This window comes from Clupea harengus, chromosome 8 (assembly GCF_900700415.2).
Source record: "Clupea harengus chromosome 8, Ch_v2.0.2, whole genome shotgun sequence".
NCBI lineage: Eukaryota > Metazoa > Chordata > Actinopteri > Clupeiformes > Clupeidae > Clupea > Clupea harengus.
Window position 1 is genome coordinate 15,891,516 of NC_045159.1, and position 12,763 is coordinate 15,904,278.

A 12,763-nucleotide genomic window follows, 5' to 3' on the forward strand; every position below is an offset into this window, starting at 1 on the left:
ACTTCCAACCCAGTACCTCCCTCCTCTGAATGTGTCCTTCTGATGTTGTAATCTGGCAGCCTCGAGCCCTTCCTGTATGGCCTCCACGCGCTGTTCAAGGGGGACTTCCGCATCACCTCCCCCAGGGACGAGTGGGTGTTTGCGGACATGGACCTGCTCAACAGGGTCGTGGCACCGGGAGTGCGCATGTCTCTAAAGCTCCATCAGGTGTGACATCCCTCTACTTAGTCTTTAGTCTCACTCTCAGTCTTACTCTAAGTCCAGCACCAGTACACACCTGCAGGCTTCATAACTGATCTCTCATCCCTTCTCTCTCGCTGTCCAGGATCACTTCACGTCGCCGGATGAGTACGAGGACCCGGTGGTGCTGTACGACGCCATCACCGCCAACGAGGAGAAGATGCTGATCTCGCACGAGGGCGACCCCGTGTGGCGAAGCGCCATCCTGGCCAACATGTCCTCGCTGCTGGCGCTGCGTCACGTCATGGACGACGGCAGCGACGAGTACAAGATCATCATGCTCAACAAGCGATTCCTGAGCTTCAGGGTCATAAAGGTAAGGCTCATCGAATGCTAATCTCTCATCAGAAGGCACTTTGTGTCCTGCAGGACATGAAGATCTGTTTCTCTTCCCTTTGTTTATCCATTATTTCCAAGTTACCTTAATGAAGCTGTCAGTATGTTCCATCAAGTTAGCATATACAGACTATGCCAGGATATAATGATCTGAGCCCATTTCAAAATGACCCAGCAATTTCCTGACTAAAGATCAGTGTTCCATACCTAGCCCATGGTGTTGGTTCCATTCAGGTCCAAACGGGCTCACAGCAGAAGGAAAGTAGGTTGGGTATAGTGGAGGCGGAGTCAGTAGGGACAACACTAGGGTGTTCCAGTCAAAATAGCCCTGCTAATTATAGGGCATTTTAGAATCGTTCTTGCTTTCTCTCGCGCTCTCTCGCTCTCTTGCGCTCTCTCTTGTGCTCTTGCACTCTCTCTCTTTCTCTTTTTGCCTCTGCTTGTGTTCAGTTGTGGGTACAGCCAGGCTTGGTGTGATTGTCAATGTGATGGTCTTCTTAGGCCAGACCAAGTTGGCCATACTAAAACTCGTAAAGCAAGGCCGAGACATTGACATGATATCCATGTTTAAATCTCTGGTGGAAGCAAGAATAGTGGGGGAAGGAGTGTGTTCTACCAGGAAACAGGGAACTTGGTTCAGTTCAGGGGGAAATGGTGTGTAAGGGAGGGGTAGTTCCCATTGTTTTCAACTGGTGACATAGACTGAATATTTTCAGTGGTCTTTCAACGTTTTTTTTTTTAGTAGTGTTTTAAAAAGGACTTTCTCTCTCCCGCCCACCCCCTCTGCCTTCCTCCGCTGTGTGTGTGTGTGTGTGTGTGTGTGTGCGCAGGTGAACAGGGAGTGTGTGCGTGGGCTGTGGGCAGGGCAGCAGCAGGAGCTGGTCTTCCTGCGCAACCGCAACCCTGAGCGCGGCAGCATCCAGAACGCCAAGCAGGCCCTGCGCAACATGATCAACTCGTCGTGCGACCAGCCCATCGGCTACCCCATCTACGTGTCGCCGCTCACCACCTCCTACGCCGGCGGGCACACCCAGCTGCACTCCGTCTGGGGCGGACCCGTCAGCCCCCACAACATCTACACCTGGTTCATCAGCAGCTGGGACAAGTCCGTTCACACACACACACACACACACACACACATATGTAAACTCCTCCTAAGCAGGAGCCCTGTCCATATCCATCTAATGTGTGCCTCCTGATCTGCTGCAGGTTGCAGAAAGGATGCGGGGCGGGCTGCAACAGCGGCGGGAACATCGAAGACTCCGACTGCGGCGGCGGCTCCTCCTCCATCACCAACAACAACCCTGCAGGGCACCCTCCCCAGAGCAACGCCTCCACCCTGCCCCTGCCCCACCCCCACCCCCACCCACACCTCACCACCGTACAGCCCCCTATGGGTAAGGCCAACACACTACACCTACCTCACAGACCCACACAAGCTGCACAAGCTCATTTCAGATCAGCTTGTGTGCCGGTGTGTGTATATATATGTGTGTGTGTGTGTGTGTGTGTGTGTGTGTGTCTGTGTGAGCTCTGCTGACGCCACCTCTTGTGTGCCGGTGTGTAGGGACCGACAACCCAGTGGGCCCCACGTGGCCTCACCACCATCACCACCACCACCATCAGCCCCTCCCGCTGGCGTTGCTCAGCCAATCGGAGGGCAGGATGGACGCCGGGCTGGTCTCCTCGCTCCACCGCACCTCCTCCATCCAGGGCCTGCTGGGCCAGCACCTGTCCAGCTCCCAGCTGTCCTTCAGCAGCTCCGTGGTGCTGCCCCCGGCCGAGCGCTTCTGCCCCGGCAGCCTGCAGGACAACCTGGGCCTGCGGTCGGGCGCCAGGCCAGGGCTGGCCCTGGGGCTGAGCTTGGGCCAGGGCAGCGGGCTGCCCTACGAGGGGCCCTACGGGAAGTGGAGTCTGTCTGGGAAGAGGGGCTTCAACGGGCCGGCTGCAGCCGACGGAGACGGGGTAGTCCAGCAGAGCGTACGGACACAGGTGTGCAGCACGGTGCGTTTGGGTTCTGTTCAGCAGAAGTGCTTCATGGTAGTGTTGAATGTTAGTGCTATTTTTTAGAAGGATGAAATTTCTTTTAAGGCACCATTTTAAAGGAGTCTTTGTCTACAACTAGCGAGCTAACCACCTAAACGTTATCAGACACTGTCTCGCAAATGCCAGCAATGGTACGGTTAACACTGATGAAGGCTATCTAGCCCGCTAAATGATGTTGTAGATCTTGAACCTACATAGTGAATAGCTTTGGCGGATAGTGGGAACGGCAGGTTTGGTTTTATATGCATTTCACGTGTCCATATGCCATCAAAATTAATTTTAGGATGTTATCAAAAATGGTTTACAAACAAAAACATTCCTCAAAAATGTAAAAAAGAAGGATGGGATGTTTTTTGGCCTGAGTGGACGCTGAAGAAGGCACAGCTTTCATGAGGTTATTTATTTGTCCTGTGTTTTGTTCTCCAGCCTATTCCTCTAGGCCACCCACTTGACTCCAGCCCCACCATGGACCCTATGGGGGTGGGCACCCCCTCTGAAAGCACCCCCCTCACCTCCGACGCCCCCGCCTCCCAGGAGGAGTCAACAGAGCTGCCTTTGCTGGAGCACCTGCGCTGAGCCTGGGGCCCTACGGTGGCCCAGCAGACCCTAACAGCCTTGTGCTTTTTTTTGCCTTTGCAATACTGGATCTGCCTGCAGGATGGTGCACCTGGCTACTCAGGTGGAGGACCGGGAGAGAGGGGTGTGGGAAGCCCTCACCTGAGCTCCTGGGACTGATGCAGTTCAGCAGGTCTTCACTGTCGGAGGGGGAGGGGGGTCCAGTCCAGTCCAAAGCAGTCTGGTGTGCAGTGTGATTCTCCAGGCCTCTTGCGTTGACCATGATCACAGGCCAACAAGCCAGTGCAGTCTTGTTTGTTTGCCTGTGTTTTTGAAGTTTTTTTTTTTTTTTTTTTTGGATTGAAATGGTGATGCAGATTTGAAAAGGCTTCACCAAAAATGGGGTTTGGGGACTCGCCTAACACCTGTTCCAATGCAACACTGAAATGAAATGGGGAGGGAACTCTGGACTCTGGGGGGTGGGGGGCTGCCAGGTGAACTGATCTGAGACCAGGGCAAGAACATAGCCGAGGAAGCTCTCGTTGTCTCTCCCTTACAAGTGTTAAGCAAGGCTTTATCATTTCCAAACTAAGGAGAATTATCAGGTTATTGACCTCATCTGTCTGCCCTGGCAGTTCAGAGAGAAGCTAGTCAAGCTGGCCACTTGACCCCCCAGTTTAGCGATTAGATGAGCAAAGCACCAAAGGACCCGTGCAACTCGTCTCCCTCCAGCCCCAACCCGTCTCCTCAGAAGACCCATCCCACATGAAGATCACCTAGACAAGACTACCGCCCACACTTCATCTTCATCATCAGTGGCGGTGTCAATACATTTCAGGGACAAAAATACACACACACACACACACCATGCTCCCCATGTAGACAGCCACAAACACAGCCTTTCCCAGCGGAGGTGCTTTAACCTATATAGTTTACAGCCTTCTCAGGCAGAGGCACCCAGGTACACACACACACACACACACACACACACACAGTCAAATGAGGAGAATCAGTGTGAACTGCTGCTCTGTTGGGGGCCAGAAAGGAGGAGGAAGAGGCGGCAGGAGAAGCGCTGTGGTCAGCTGCGCCTTAAGATACCCTTAAGATTCCCTGTGACCAATGTCTCTCTGTTTATATTGCTCATGTTTTTTTTTTTTTAAGTTTTTTTCCTGTGATTTGGTTGATGCGAATGTGTCTTACAGGACTGGTCACCAGGACCTCCTAATGTGGCTGAGGAAAATCATACCCCACCCCCTTCATACCCTTGTTGCCCCTATTGACTCTGACTTCACTCCGCACTGGGCAGGACCCCATTTACGTCCCTCCCACTGCAATACTACTGCGTCTGCTAGGACCGCCCACGAGCCCCTTACTACTAAGCCCAACCCTAACCAAGCTACTGGTGTGTCTGTTTCCACTCCAGCGTTGTAGTTGGAGAAGGGAGCAAATGGAACAGGAAAGAAAAGGAAAGGTATTTCTTTCTTTTGTTAATATCGCTGGAGAAATTGGTTGTTGTGACACGCTGAGACTAACTGGAATGTGAGTGGACGGGCCACTGCTGCATTGGCGCCTCTCTGTCTCTGTCTCTGTCGCTCTCTGTCTGTCGCTCTCTGTCTTTCTCTCTCGGAGTCTGTGGAGTGTCGGTCTCCTCAGAAGGGCTCACGTTTATGGTGTTAAATACAACTGGAAATGTTTTTTTGTCAATGAGTTGTATTATTTTTTGTTTGTTTTTGTTGTTTGTTTGCATTGCACACCACCAGAAAGGGCGAATGATTTGCTGATCGATCAAGCAAGCGTCTCTCACCACACAGAACACATATCAGTAGCCTGTCAAGTGCACTGCTGTGCGTGTGTGCGCATTTGTGTGTTTGTATACATGTGTGTGTGTGTGTGTGTGTGTGTGTGTGTGTGTGTGCCATCGTATGCAAGGTGTATATCACTAGATGTTTGGTGTCAGGGGTTTAAGTATTCTGTATGGCGAATGCGCGTTCATCGATAGGTTGTTAAAGTCTTGTGGTTAGGCGTGCTGGTTGTCATTCTGGCCCCAAATTCTAATATCCTGGTTGTTAGATCTGAACTCTCAGTGGATGTGTGGTGCGAGAGTCTGGTGGAATAGCACCGCTGATGAATGTTTGTGCAGCCAGGCTGCCCTTGTGACCCCCACACGGCTGCCTTCAGTCTGCTGGACAGGGACACAAGAACTGGGTCCTCTTTCAGTGAATGCTGACTGAGGCATGAAGGATTTCTTCGTCTTGTTATCTCTGGCACTTTTGTTGAACTAGTTGAACTTAACCATGCAGCCCCACCCCACCCTTGAATGCAGGCTGAAGTGTAGAGCACAGTCCCCATTGGTTGAGGCGCTGAGGATCCAGTACGGAGCTGTGCGGTCAGGGCCAAAGGGGACAGGTAACCCACATGTTCTGGTTTATGTCAGCGACCTTCTACAGTACATTTTGAAGGTGTGTGTGTGTGTGTGTGTGTGTGTGTGTGTGTGTGTGTGTGTGTGTGTGTGTGTGTGTGTGTGTGTGTGTGTGTGTGTGTGTGTGCGCACGCGCGCTCTGCTGGTGCAAGAGAATCAGTATGAAAAACAGATAGGCCTCCATCTCTCCAGGGGTTGGAGGGTGGTGGTGGTGGTGGCAGAGCTGGATGTGGGATGTAGATGTTTACAACCCAACCCCACCCCACGGTCACTCGGGAGACCACTCTGACAGGTGCCTCCAGAACTCCACACACACACACTCTCTTCAGGTGGCCAGGTGTGTGTGTGTGCTCAGAGGCGGCAGCATATGGAGTCTTAGACCGCCACCTCTTTGCTTGACTCTGGAATACAAAATCTGACATCCAAAGAGAAAAGGTTGCTGCTTCTTTCCAAATTTGTGAGCGAACGTCAAATGGCTAAGATCAAGCAGTGGCTTTCATCTTCATACATAATGTTGTGACAGTGGCTCGTCTGTGTCTCAGAACCAAACAGTTTTTTTTTTTTTTTTTTTTTTTTTTCAGGACCATTTTGTTTGTGTTGTTGTTGTTTTTTGTTTGTTTCTTCTCTCTCATATTCAGTGTAATTTCCAAAGCAGACAGGGAGTACTTTTCTTACTGGGAGAAAGGAAAGCACAAGTTACTGGATGGACTTGGGTGTCAATAATAAAGGGATTTGAAAAATCTCTGCCATTTATGTACAGCATGTTTTGTATATAAATATATATTTAAAAATATAAATCTATTTTATTATTATTGGATTTCTGGTTATTTTTAAAGGAAGACACTACTTTGAGTCTTAGGGGAGGCATTCTCCTAGGTTTCTTGCTTCATCAAGAGGCCGTCTCTGGGGAATGGGCATTCTCTGAACATTTGAATCATGCCGTTTGGGGGAAGAATTGATTAATACTGCTTTTGCACAACTATTGTAAAATAGTCTACCATCCCACATTTTTTTATTGTTGTTGTTTTAGTTCTTATATGGGGGTTGTTTTATTTAAAAACTGTAATTCAATATTCAAAGTTATGTACAGTTTTTTATGTGATTTCTTTTTTGTTTTGTTTGTTTCCTTATTTAAATTAAAGCTTTTTTGTGTCATCGTTTGCAAAGCAAGAAGTGTGTGGTTTAATTTGGGGGGAAGGCGGGTTGAGTTGTGCTGGACCATATCAGTCATGCTGTTTTACTATGCAGCCAACATCCCAGGAAACCCTCCCTTTTGTCTTTCTTTAGGCCATTGGTTCATTTGAGAATGATCCAAACCAATCAGCATAAAAGCATAATGTGTGGAAGACCAATAGCAATCTAGAAATACAGCAGACGTGACACAACTGATTATGACGTTAAAAACATGCAATTGCATTTTACAGATTTTTTTTATAATGTTTCAGCCAGTGCACCACAGGAGAGCACAGATTCTTTTCTGCCTTTTTTATTTATTGATGTAACCCAGTAGATGGGCGTGGAGGACTGCGGTGCAGCAGTTAGTGACGTGAACTGAAAGAGTCAAAGTGGTTAGGCGGGCAGACTGGTCGGTAAGTGTTAATTCTGAGCTCCCTGGCGCAAGCTTAAACAAAAGAGCGCTTGATGAGCGAGGGGGTGTATCTGATCTCGTTATAAGACTCCTCTTCCTCCTGCTCCTTCGGACTCCTCATCTTCCTCTCCTGGCCGGAGCGGTGAAGCCAGAGCACCAGCACCAGCAGGGCCAGGAGCACCAGAGCCATGGAGAGAGTCAGCAGCACCCCCTGCAGGATTCCTGGGGAATCGTCAGGAGCTGGAGGACAACACAACACAAGACGGGGAGGCTGAGGGTGGATGGAATTAGAATGTTGGTTTGATGACTGACCCCATTAAAAAATGTAAACTATTTCTCTAAACAGAACAGGAAATGTATAGCTTAGCAGGATCCTAGAAGGTGATAACTGTTTAAGCAAGGCTATAGAGATATGTGCTCCTAAAACTCAATGAGCATTCCATATTTGTAGAAATAATTGAATTACTGTCCTGGGCAGCCATGTAGACTTGTCTGTTAGTTGTCGAGTCATTGCGATGTGGCATGAAAATGAGGCAAGGGTCAGGGTACTCACGGCTGTACACAGAGAGGTTTATGTAGCAGTTCTGGGTGCCCAGGACATTAGACACGGAGCAGCGGTATATTCCAGACGTCTGCGCTGATATATTGGCCATTTGAATAGAGCCCGACATGTCATCTGGAGGGAGAACAGTTTTAGAACAAGTGTTTTATTCCACCCCCTACATTCTGTTGGGATAAGAAAGATAACTTTCAGCGAATGCCGAGTGATCTATCAAAGGGTGAGGTGTATTAATCACCTCCCCGCACACAGACATCTAGGCCATTGACAGAGTCTAGGCAAGCACTGAAAAAGACCAGCTTGAGGTAGTTTTGTATCTGGGTTATGTTGTCATTTGTGTCAGAAGGTGGCTGTGCTGTGTTTATTTATAGTATTCTTGGTGTGTGCACCAAAGACGGAGGATGTCAGTTATCAGTGTCTGTCAATTGATAGCTGATGACAGCCATTAGGAGGTTATGGGACCGTTGTTCCTGAGTTCTTACTTTCCATGTTGAGAGGCAGCGAGATTTGTTCCGGCTCCAGCTTCTCCCAGCGCATCTCTGGGGTGGGCACCCCCTCTGCGACGGCACAAGAGAGCGTCACGCTGCCACCGGCCTCCGTGTCACCCTCCCACAGACACACGGGGAGGGAGGGAGGGGCTACAGAGACGGGAACCAGGAGTACATCAGGTCTGGTGAAACTGATCACGTCCGTGTGCTCCATCTTTACGCACTATTAAACGGGTGAGGGTGGACAGCGCAGAGCGCTCTACAGCATTTATGTCTATTTATCAGTACACACACTAAATGTGTGTATGGCCCTTACAATGAACAAATGTTAGTAACAAGGCCGCTTCAGACCGAATCTGAGTTAATTAAATGTTAATCGAGAATTAGTTGGGGGCTGGGGGAAGTATCGATGCTTATTCCTGAGCCTGTAGAAAGTGTTAATGCTGTTATCTTGTGATAATGAATTATCAGAGTGTGAATGATCAGAGCACAGCATGGGACCCAATAATTCAGTGAGCATTTTCAATTAAAGCCAGCGCTACAGACAAGACAGCAGGTTATCAGGAAGTGCCCTGCAGGGACAAGTGCACATGAAGGAGACTAGTAATTCATATATGAAGAAACCTACAATGCATGCTCCTGTGAGGAAATGCTGAAACGGGAAAGGACAGGGACAGGGAATACAAAGTCTGTTTCACCCTCCCAGTGGCAAGATCACTACAGCTCAATTACAATGGATCATTCAGACAAATGGATAACACTGAGTGGTGTGTGTGAAAGTGTGAATCTGATGAATGTTATATGCATTTTTAGCATTCTTGTGCATTTTCAGGGCTTACAGGTCATCAAATGAAATGCCATCATATCACCGCTGGGATTGTGTCAGTCTGTGACTAGATGTGAGCTGGGCTCTTACCCAGTACACTCAGGCTGAGTTCCCCTATCCCTGGATCTCCAACCTCTGGTGGGTTGCTGACCACACAGCGGTAGATGCCCGAGTCAGACACACGAGTGTCGTTCAGGACCACGTCTGCGCTCCACGGGATTCCTGTGAAACCCACCCGGCCGGTGAAAGCAGGGCTCTCAATCACCTGCCCCTGGTCATACACAATCACCTGCAACACAAAGGGTTTCCATCCACTCACTGACAAAGTGCACAATGAAACAATCAGTGGGGGACACTTTCACTTTTTCACTACTGAATAGGGTCTCATTTATCTTGCAGAATGGATTTAACCTTGACCTTGACCCTGCCAAAGAAGGTGAAAGTAACAATTTGTATGTACTTTTAAACGCATTTGTACTGTATAGGTTCTGTGTAAGCCCTGAAGGAAAAGATTCCCCACCCCAATTATCGTTGCATAATTTGCACATTACATAGTTCAGCATTTCACCAATAGCCACATATGTAATTCCATCAAAATGTACACACATCTCCATTGTCAGATTCATTGTCATATTCATGCAGTCATTGTACCCTCTCTCCTTAGGATATTAGTTTACATGGGAACACTTTATTTGGATAGTCTGCCTACAGAGACTTGACAGCTGGTTTATTGAAATTCAAGTTCAGTCTTTCCAATTGTTCACCTTAACCAAACCCAACCCTAACCATCAATTGTAGTTAACAGAGTTTCAACAGATAGTTTGTTTATAATCTGAGCATCTGTAGTCCATAGGGGACCATCCAAATAAGGATATTTATCTGTAGGTAGTCCATAGGGGACCATCCAAATAAGTATATTTATCTGTAGGTAGTCCATAGGGACCATCCAAATAAGTATATGTATCTGTAGATAGTCCATAGGGGACCATCCAAATAAGTACATGATATTAGCATTAGCATCAGCATTTCACCTTTTCCCTGCCCTTTTTCTACTGATGCTCCTTAATGATTTAATTTTGTTCACTTCTGTTAAAAGCCGAACTAGAGGCAGGAGTAAAGCTAATAACTGAGCTGTTGTCTTTAAATCCAGTGTGTCAGAGGCCTCATACGCATGCTCTAGGCACCAGCTGTAAAGCTACTGTGTTTTTCGTCCATATTCAGCCTAATAAACTAAACCTGTCGATTCAGACGTCTTCACCAGGACATCACTGGGCTTTCCCCCTGTCTTGTGAGTACCTGTGAGGGGGAGGCAGGGTCCGAGAGCGGTGCCAGGGTCCAGATGATGCTGAGGCGAGAGAGGGGGATCATGGTGAAGAAGGAGCAGGGCAGGACCACAGAGTCCCCCTGGATGGCCTCCATGCTGGACTCCCGCACCGTCACGCGCACTGCGTCTGGGAAGGGCAGAGGAGGTCAGCACTGGGGACTGGGAACACAGAGGACACAGAGGAGGACAGCACTGTGGACTGGGGTCACAGAGGACACAGAGGAGGACAGCACTGGGGACTGGGGTCACAGAGGACACAGAGGAGGACAGCACTGTGGACTGGGGTCACAGAGGACACAGAGGAGGACAGCACTGTGGACTGGGGTCACAGAGGACACAGAGGAGGACAGCACTGTGGACTGGGGTCACAGAGGACACAGAGGAGGACAGCACTGTGGACTGGGGTCACAGAGGACACAGAGGACACAGAGGAGGTCAGCACTGTGGACTGGGGTCACAGAGGAGGACAGCACTGTGGACTGGGGTCACAGAGGAGGTCAGCACTGTGGACTGGGGTCACAGAGGACACAGAAGGACAGGCCAGAAAGTCCTCTCACAGGACAGACTTCTAACTTAGCCTCTTATATATAATATACCAGAATGTGCCTCATCGTGGGTAAGGATCTTGTTCTCTAATGCCCAATGATAATGTTGGTAACTACAGTTTCCATCTCCATTATTCTACACAGGTCATGGCCTCCTTCTCCATCTCTCATTACTGTCATAATTACACACACACACACACACAAACACTCAACAAACACACACACACACACACACACACACAAATGCACACCTCCTCCCTCATCGCTGAGGCATTTCCAGGCCCTTTGTAAGTGTGTGGGAAATGAAAATGAGGCCTAATTACACATGACAGCCTCCGCCAGTGGAGCCATAGAGAGCCATAGAGAGCCATCACAGACTGAGAACAAAGGAATCCATGCTCATTTAGCCTCCGATGCGTTTGCCTAAAACTCCAACCTTTTCAACATGATTTCATTTCTGCATGAATGTTTCTGAATGTTTCTGACCTTGCCTCAGATAAACATTCAAAAAGGAATCACACCTTGCACATGATTATTTGTATTTAGTAAAACAAGTTGAAAGGCATATGTTTGTATAAAACACTGCTGACATGCATTAGGCATACGTATATACTGCATACAGTAAAAAGTCCTAATTCATATTTCAAATGAGCAGACCTGCAAGGATTCTGGTTATTTTCCTATCAGGAAGTGTTCAGGATAATTGTTTGCTGTCAAATGATGAACAGGTCATCAGAACTAACTTTTAGCATTATTTATTTTGTTGAATATGTTGCTACTATTGTTGTTATTAAAATTTCACCAAATGTTACATCGTACACATCTACAATACGTCTCAGTAGACATAGTGCACACACTGATTCACCGCATCAACTCACGAGCATTACTTATTCATTATGAACTATGAGTTATGAATTAGCACTCATTAATTAATGATGGAAGCGACTCACTCTGCTGCAGAACGGTGTTCCCCAAGCAGGCGGTCCACAGCAGCCACCATCCTGAGCAGCCCATCACTGGCGCACAATGAGCCGCTGGACTCCATGCAGCCCTTGTGTCTCTGTGTGCCCGGCCCCCTCCCCGCTCGCCCACCAGGCCCTGGCATTGACTGGGCACACATAATTATCTTATTGAGTGACGAATTGAGGCTCACAACCCCCTCCCTCCCAATCCCCCCGCCCTCCCTCCCTCTGGGACTGTCAGGCCCCACCCCCACCCCGATCCCAACCACCACACCACCCACCCCTAACCTCCAGCCACACCACGCACAAACACTCCCATCCCCACAGACCCTTCCTCTGAATCACTCTTTCTCAAGTCTTTGGACCGCTCAAGCACACAGGAGACAGGAGGAGTTGGCCATGATGCTGCAAGGGGGAAACTGTTCATGTTGGATGTGTTTTGTTGTGGTTCTTGTTGTGAGTAAATTATTCAACTTCATGTCAAGTACATAAGAAATACATTAGAACTACAGCCTGTGAGTATTAGAGAGGTTGCCATCTTTGGGACACTTTCCCCCTGTCTTCTTTTTGGATGTAGGTCAGGACATTTGTGCTGACTTATGAGAACCCTGACTTTGGTTTTGATCCCCTAATCATGTCTTTGTGAGCCGTCATCCATCTGTACGGGATTACGATCATTTCGGAGGGCTCATGTCTTCCTAGGAGGGGGTGGTGAGACTGTTTGGCCTACATTTGTCAGGATATTTAGCGGCACTGGTCAGAATGAATTTGACCACCAAAGCGTTTTTTTTAAGCATTTTGGTACATGCCTGGTGCCATCTGTTCTTCAGCATGTTTCAGCATCTTAGCTCTTAGGGTCAGATAGCACATTATTA

General features: G+C 48.5%; 2 protein-coding genes across 5 annotated transcripts in view; one reads left to right on the forward strand and one right to left on the reverse strand.

The window, feature by feature from the left end:
- Positions 1–12,763, forward strand: part of LOC105900316 (pecanex 3) — a 33,880-nt gene that overhangs the window by 18,574 nt on the left and 2,543 nt on the right. The window contains exons 31-36 of one of the 4 annotated variants that reach the window (XR_004164146.2): positions 60–207; positions 326–556; positions 1,407–1,681; positions 1,786–1,973; positions 2,144–2,580; positions 3,049–4,171. Coding sequence is in view for 2 of the 4 variants with exons in the window: in XM_031572075.2 (XP_031427935.1) it covers positions 60–207; positions 326–556; positions 1,407–1,681; positions 1,786–1,973; positions 2,144–2,580; positions 3,049–3,198 (1,429 nt within the window). In the remaining 2 variants the exon portion in view is untranslated. Of the gene's footprint in view, positions 1–59; positions 208–325; positions 557–1,406; positions 1,716–1,785; positions 1,974–2,143; positions 2,581–3,048; positions 5,371–12,763 lie in introns of those variants that run through there. The other 3 variants (XR_006152539.1, XM_031572075.2, XM_031572077.2) reach the window with 3 other exon arrangements.
- Positions 7,067–11,980, reverse strand: zgc:165604 (uncharacterized protein LOC792578 homolog). The gene is made up of 6 exons (XM_012827670.3): positions 11,877–11,980; positions 10,354–10,508; positions 9,148–9,346; positions 8,226–8,381; positions 7,738–7,860; positions 7,067–7,424 (listed from the first exon to the last, which is right to left on the reverse strand). Exons 1-6 carry the CDS (start codon positions 11,938–11,940, stop codon positions 7,219–7,221), a joined length of 903 nt encoding a protein of 300 aa, XP_012683124.2. The 5' UTR covers positions 11,941–11,980; the 3' UTR covers positions 7,067–7,218.

Coding starts and splice junctions, on each gene's coding strand:
- zgc:165604 (XM_012827670.3), bottom strand. CDS start 11,940: ATGGGCTGCTCAGGATGGTGGCTGCTGTGGACCGCCTGCTTGGGGAAC. Junction 8,382..9,147: donor ACTCAGCCTGAGTGTACTGG/GTAAGAGCCCAG, acceptor CCGTCTCTGTAG/CCCCTCCCTCCCTCCCCGTG. Junction 7,425..7,737: donor AAACCTCTCTGTGTACAGCC/GTGAGTACCCTG, acceptor GTTGTCCTCCAG/CTCCTGACGATTCCCCAGGA.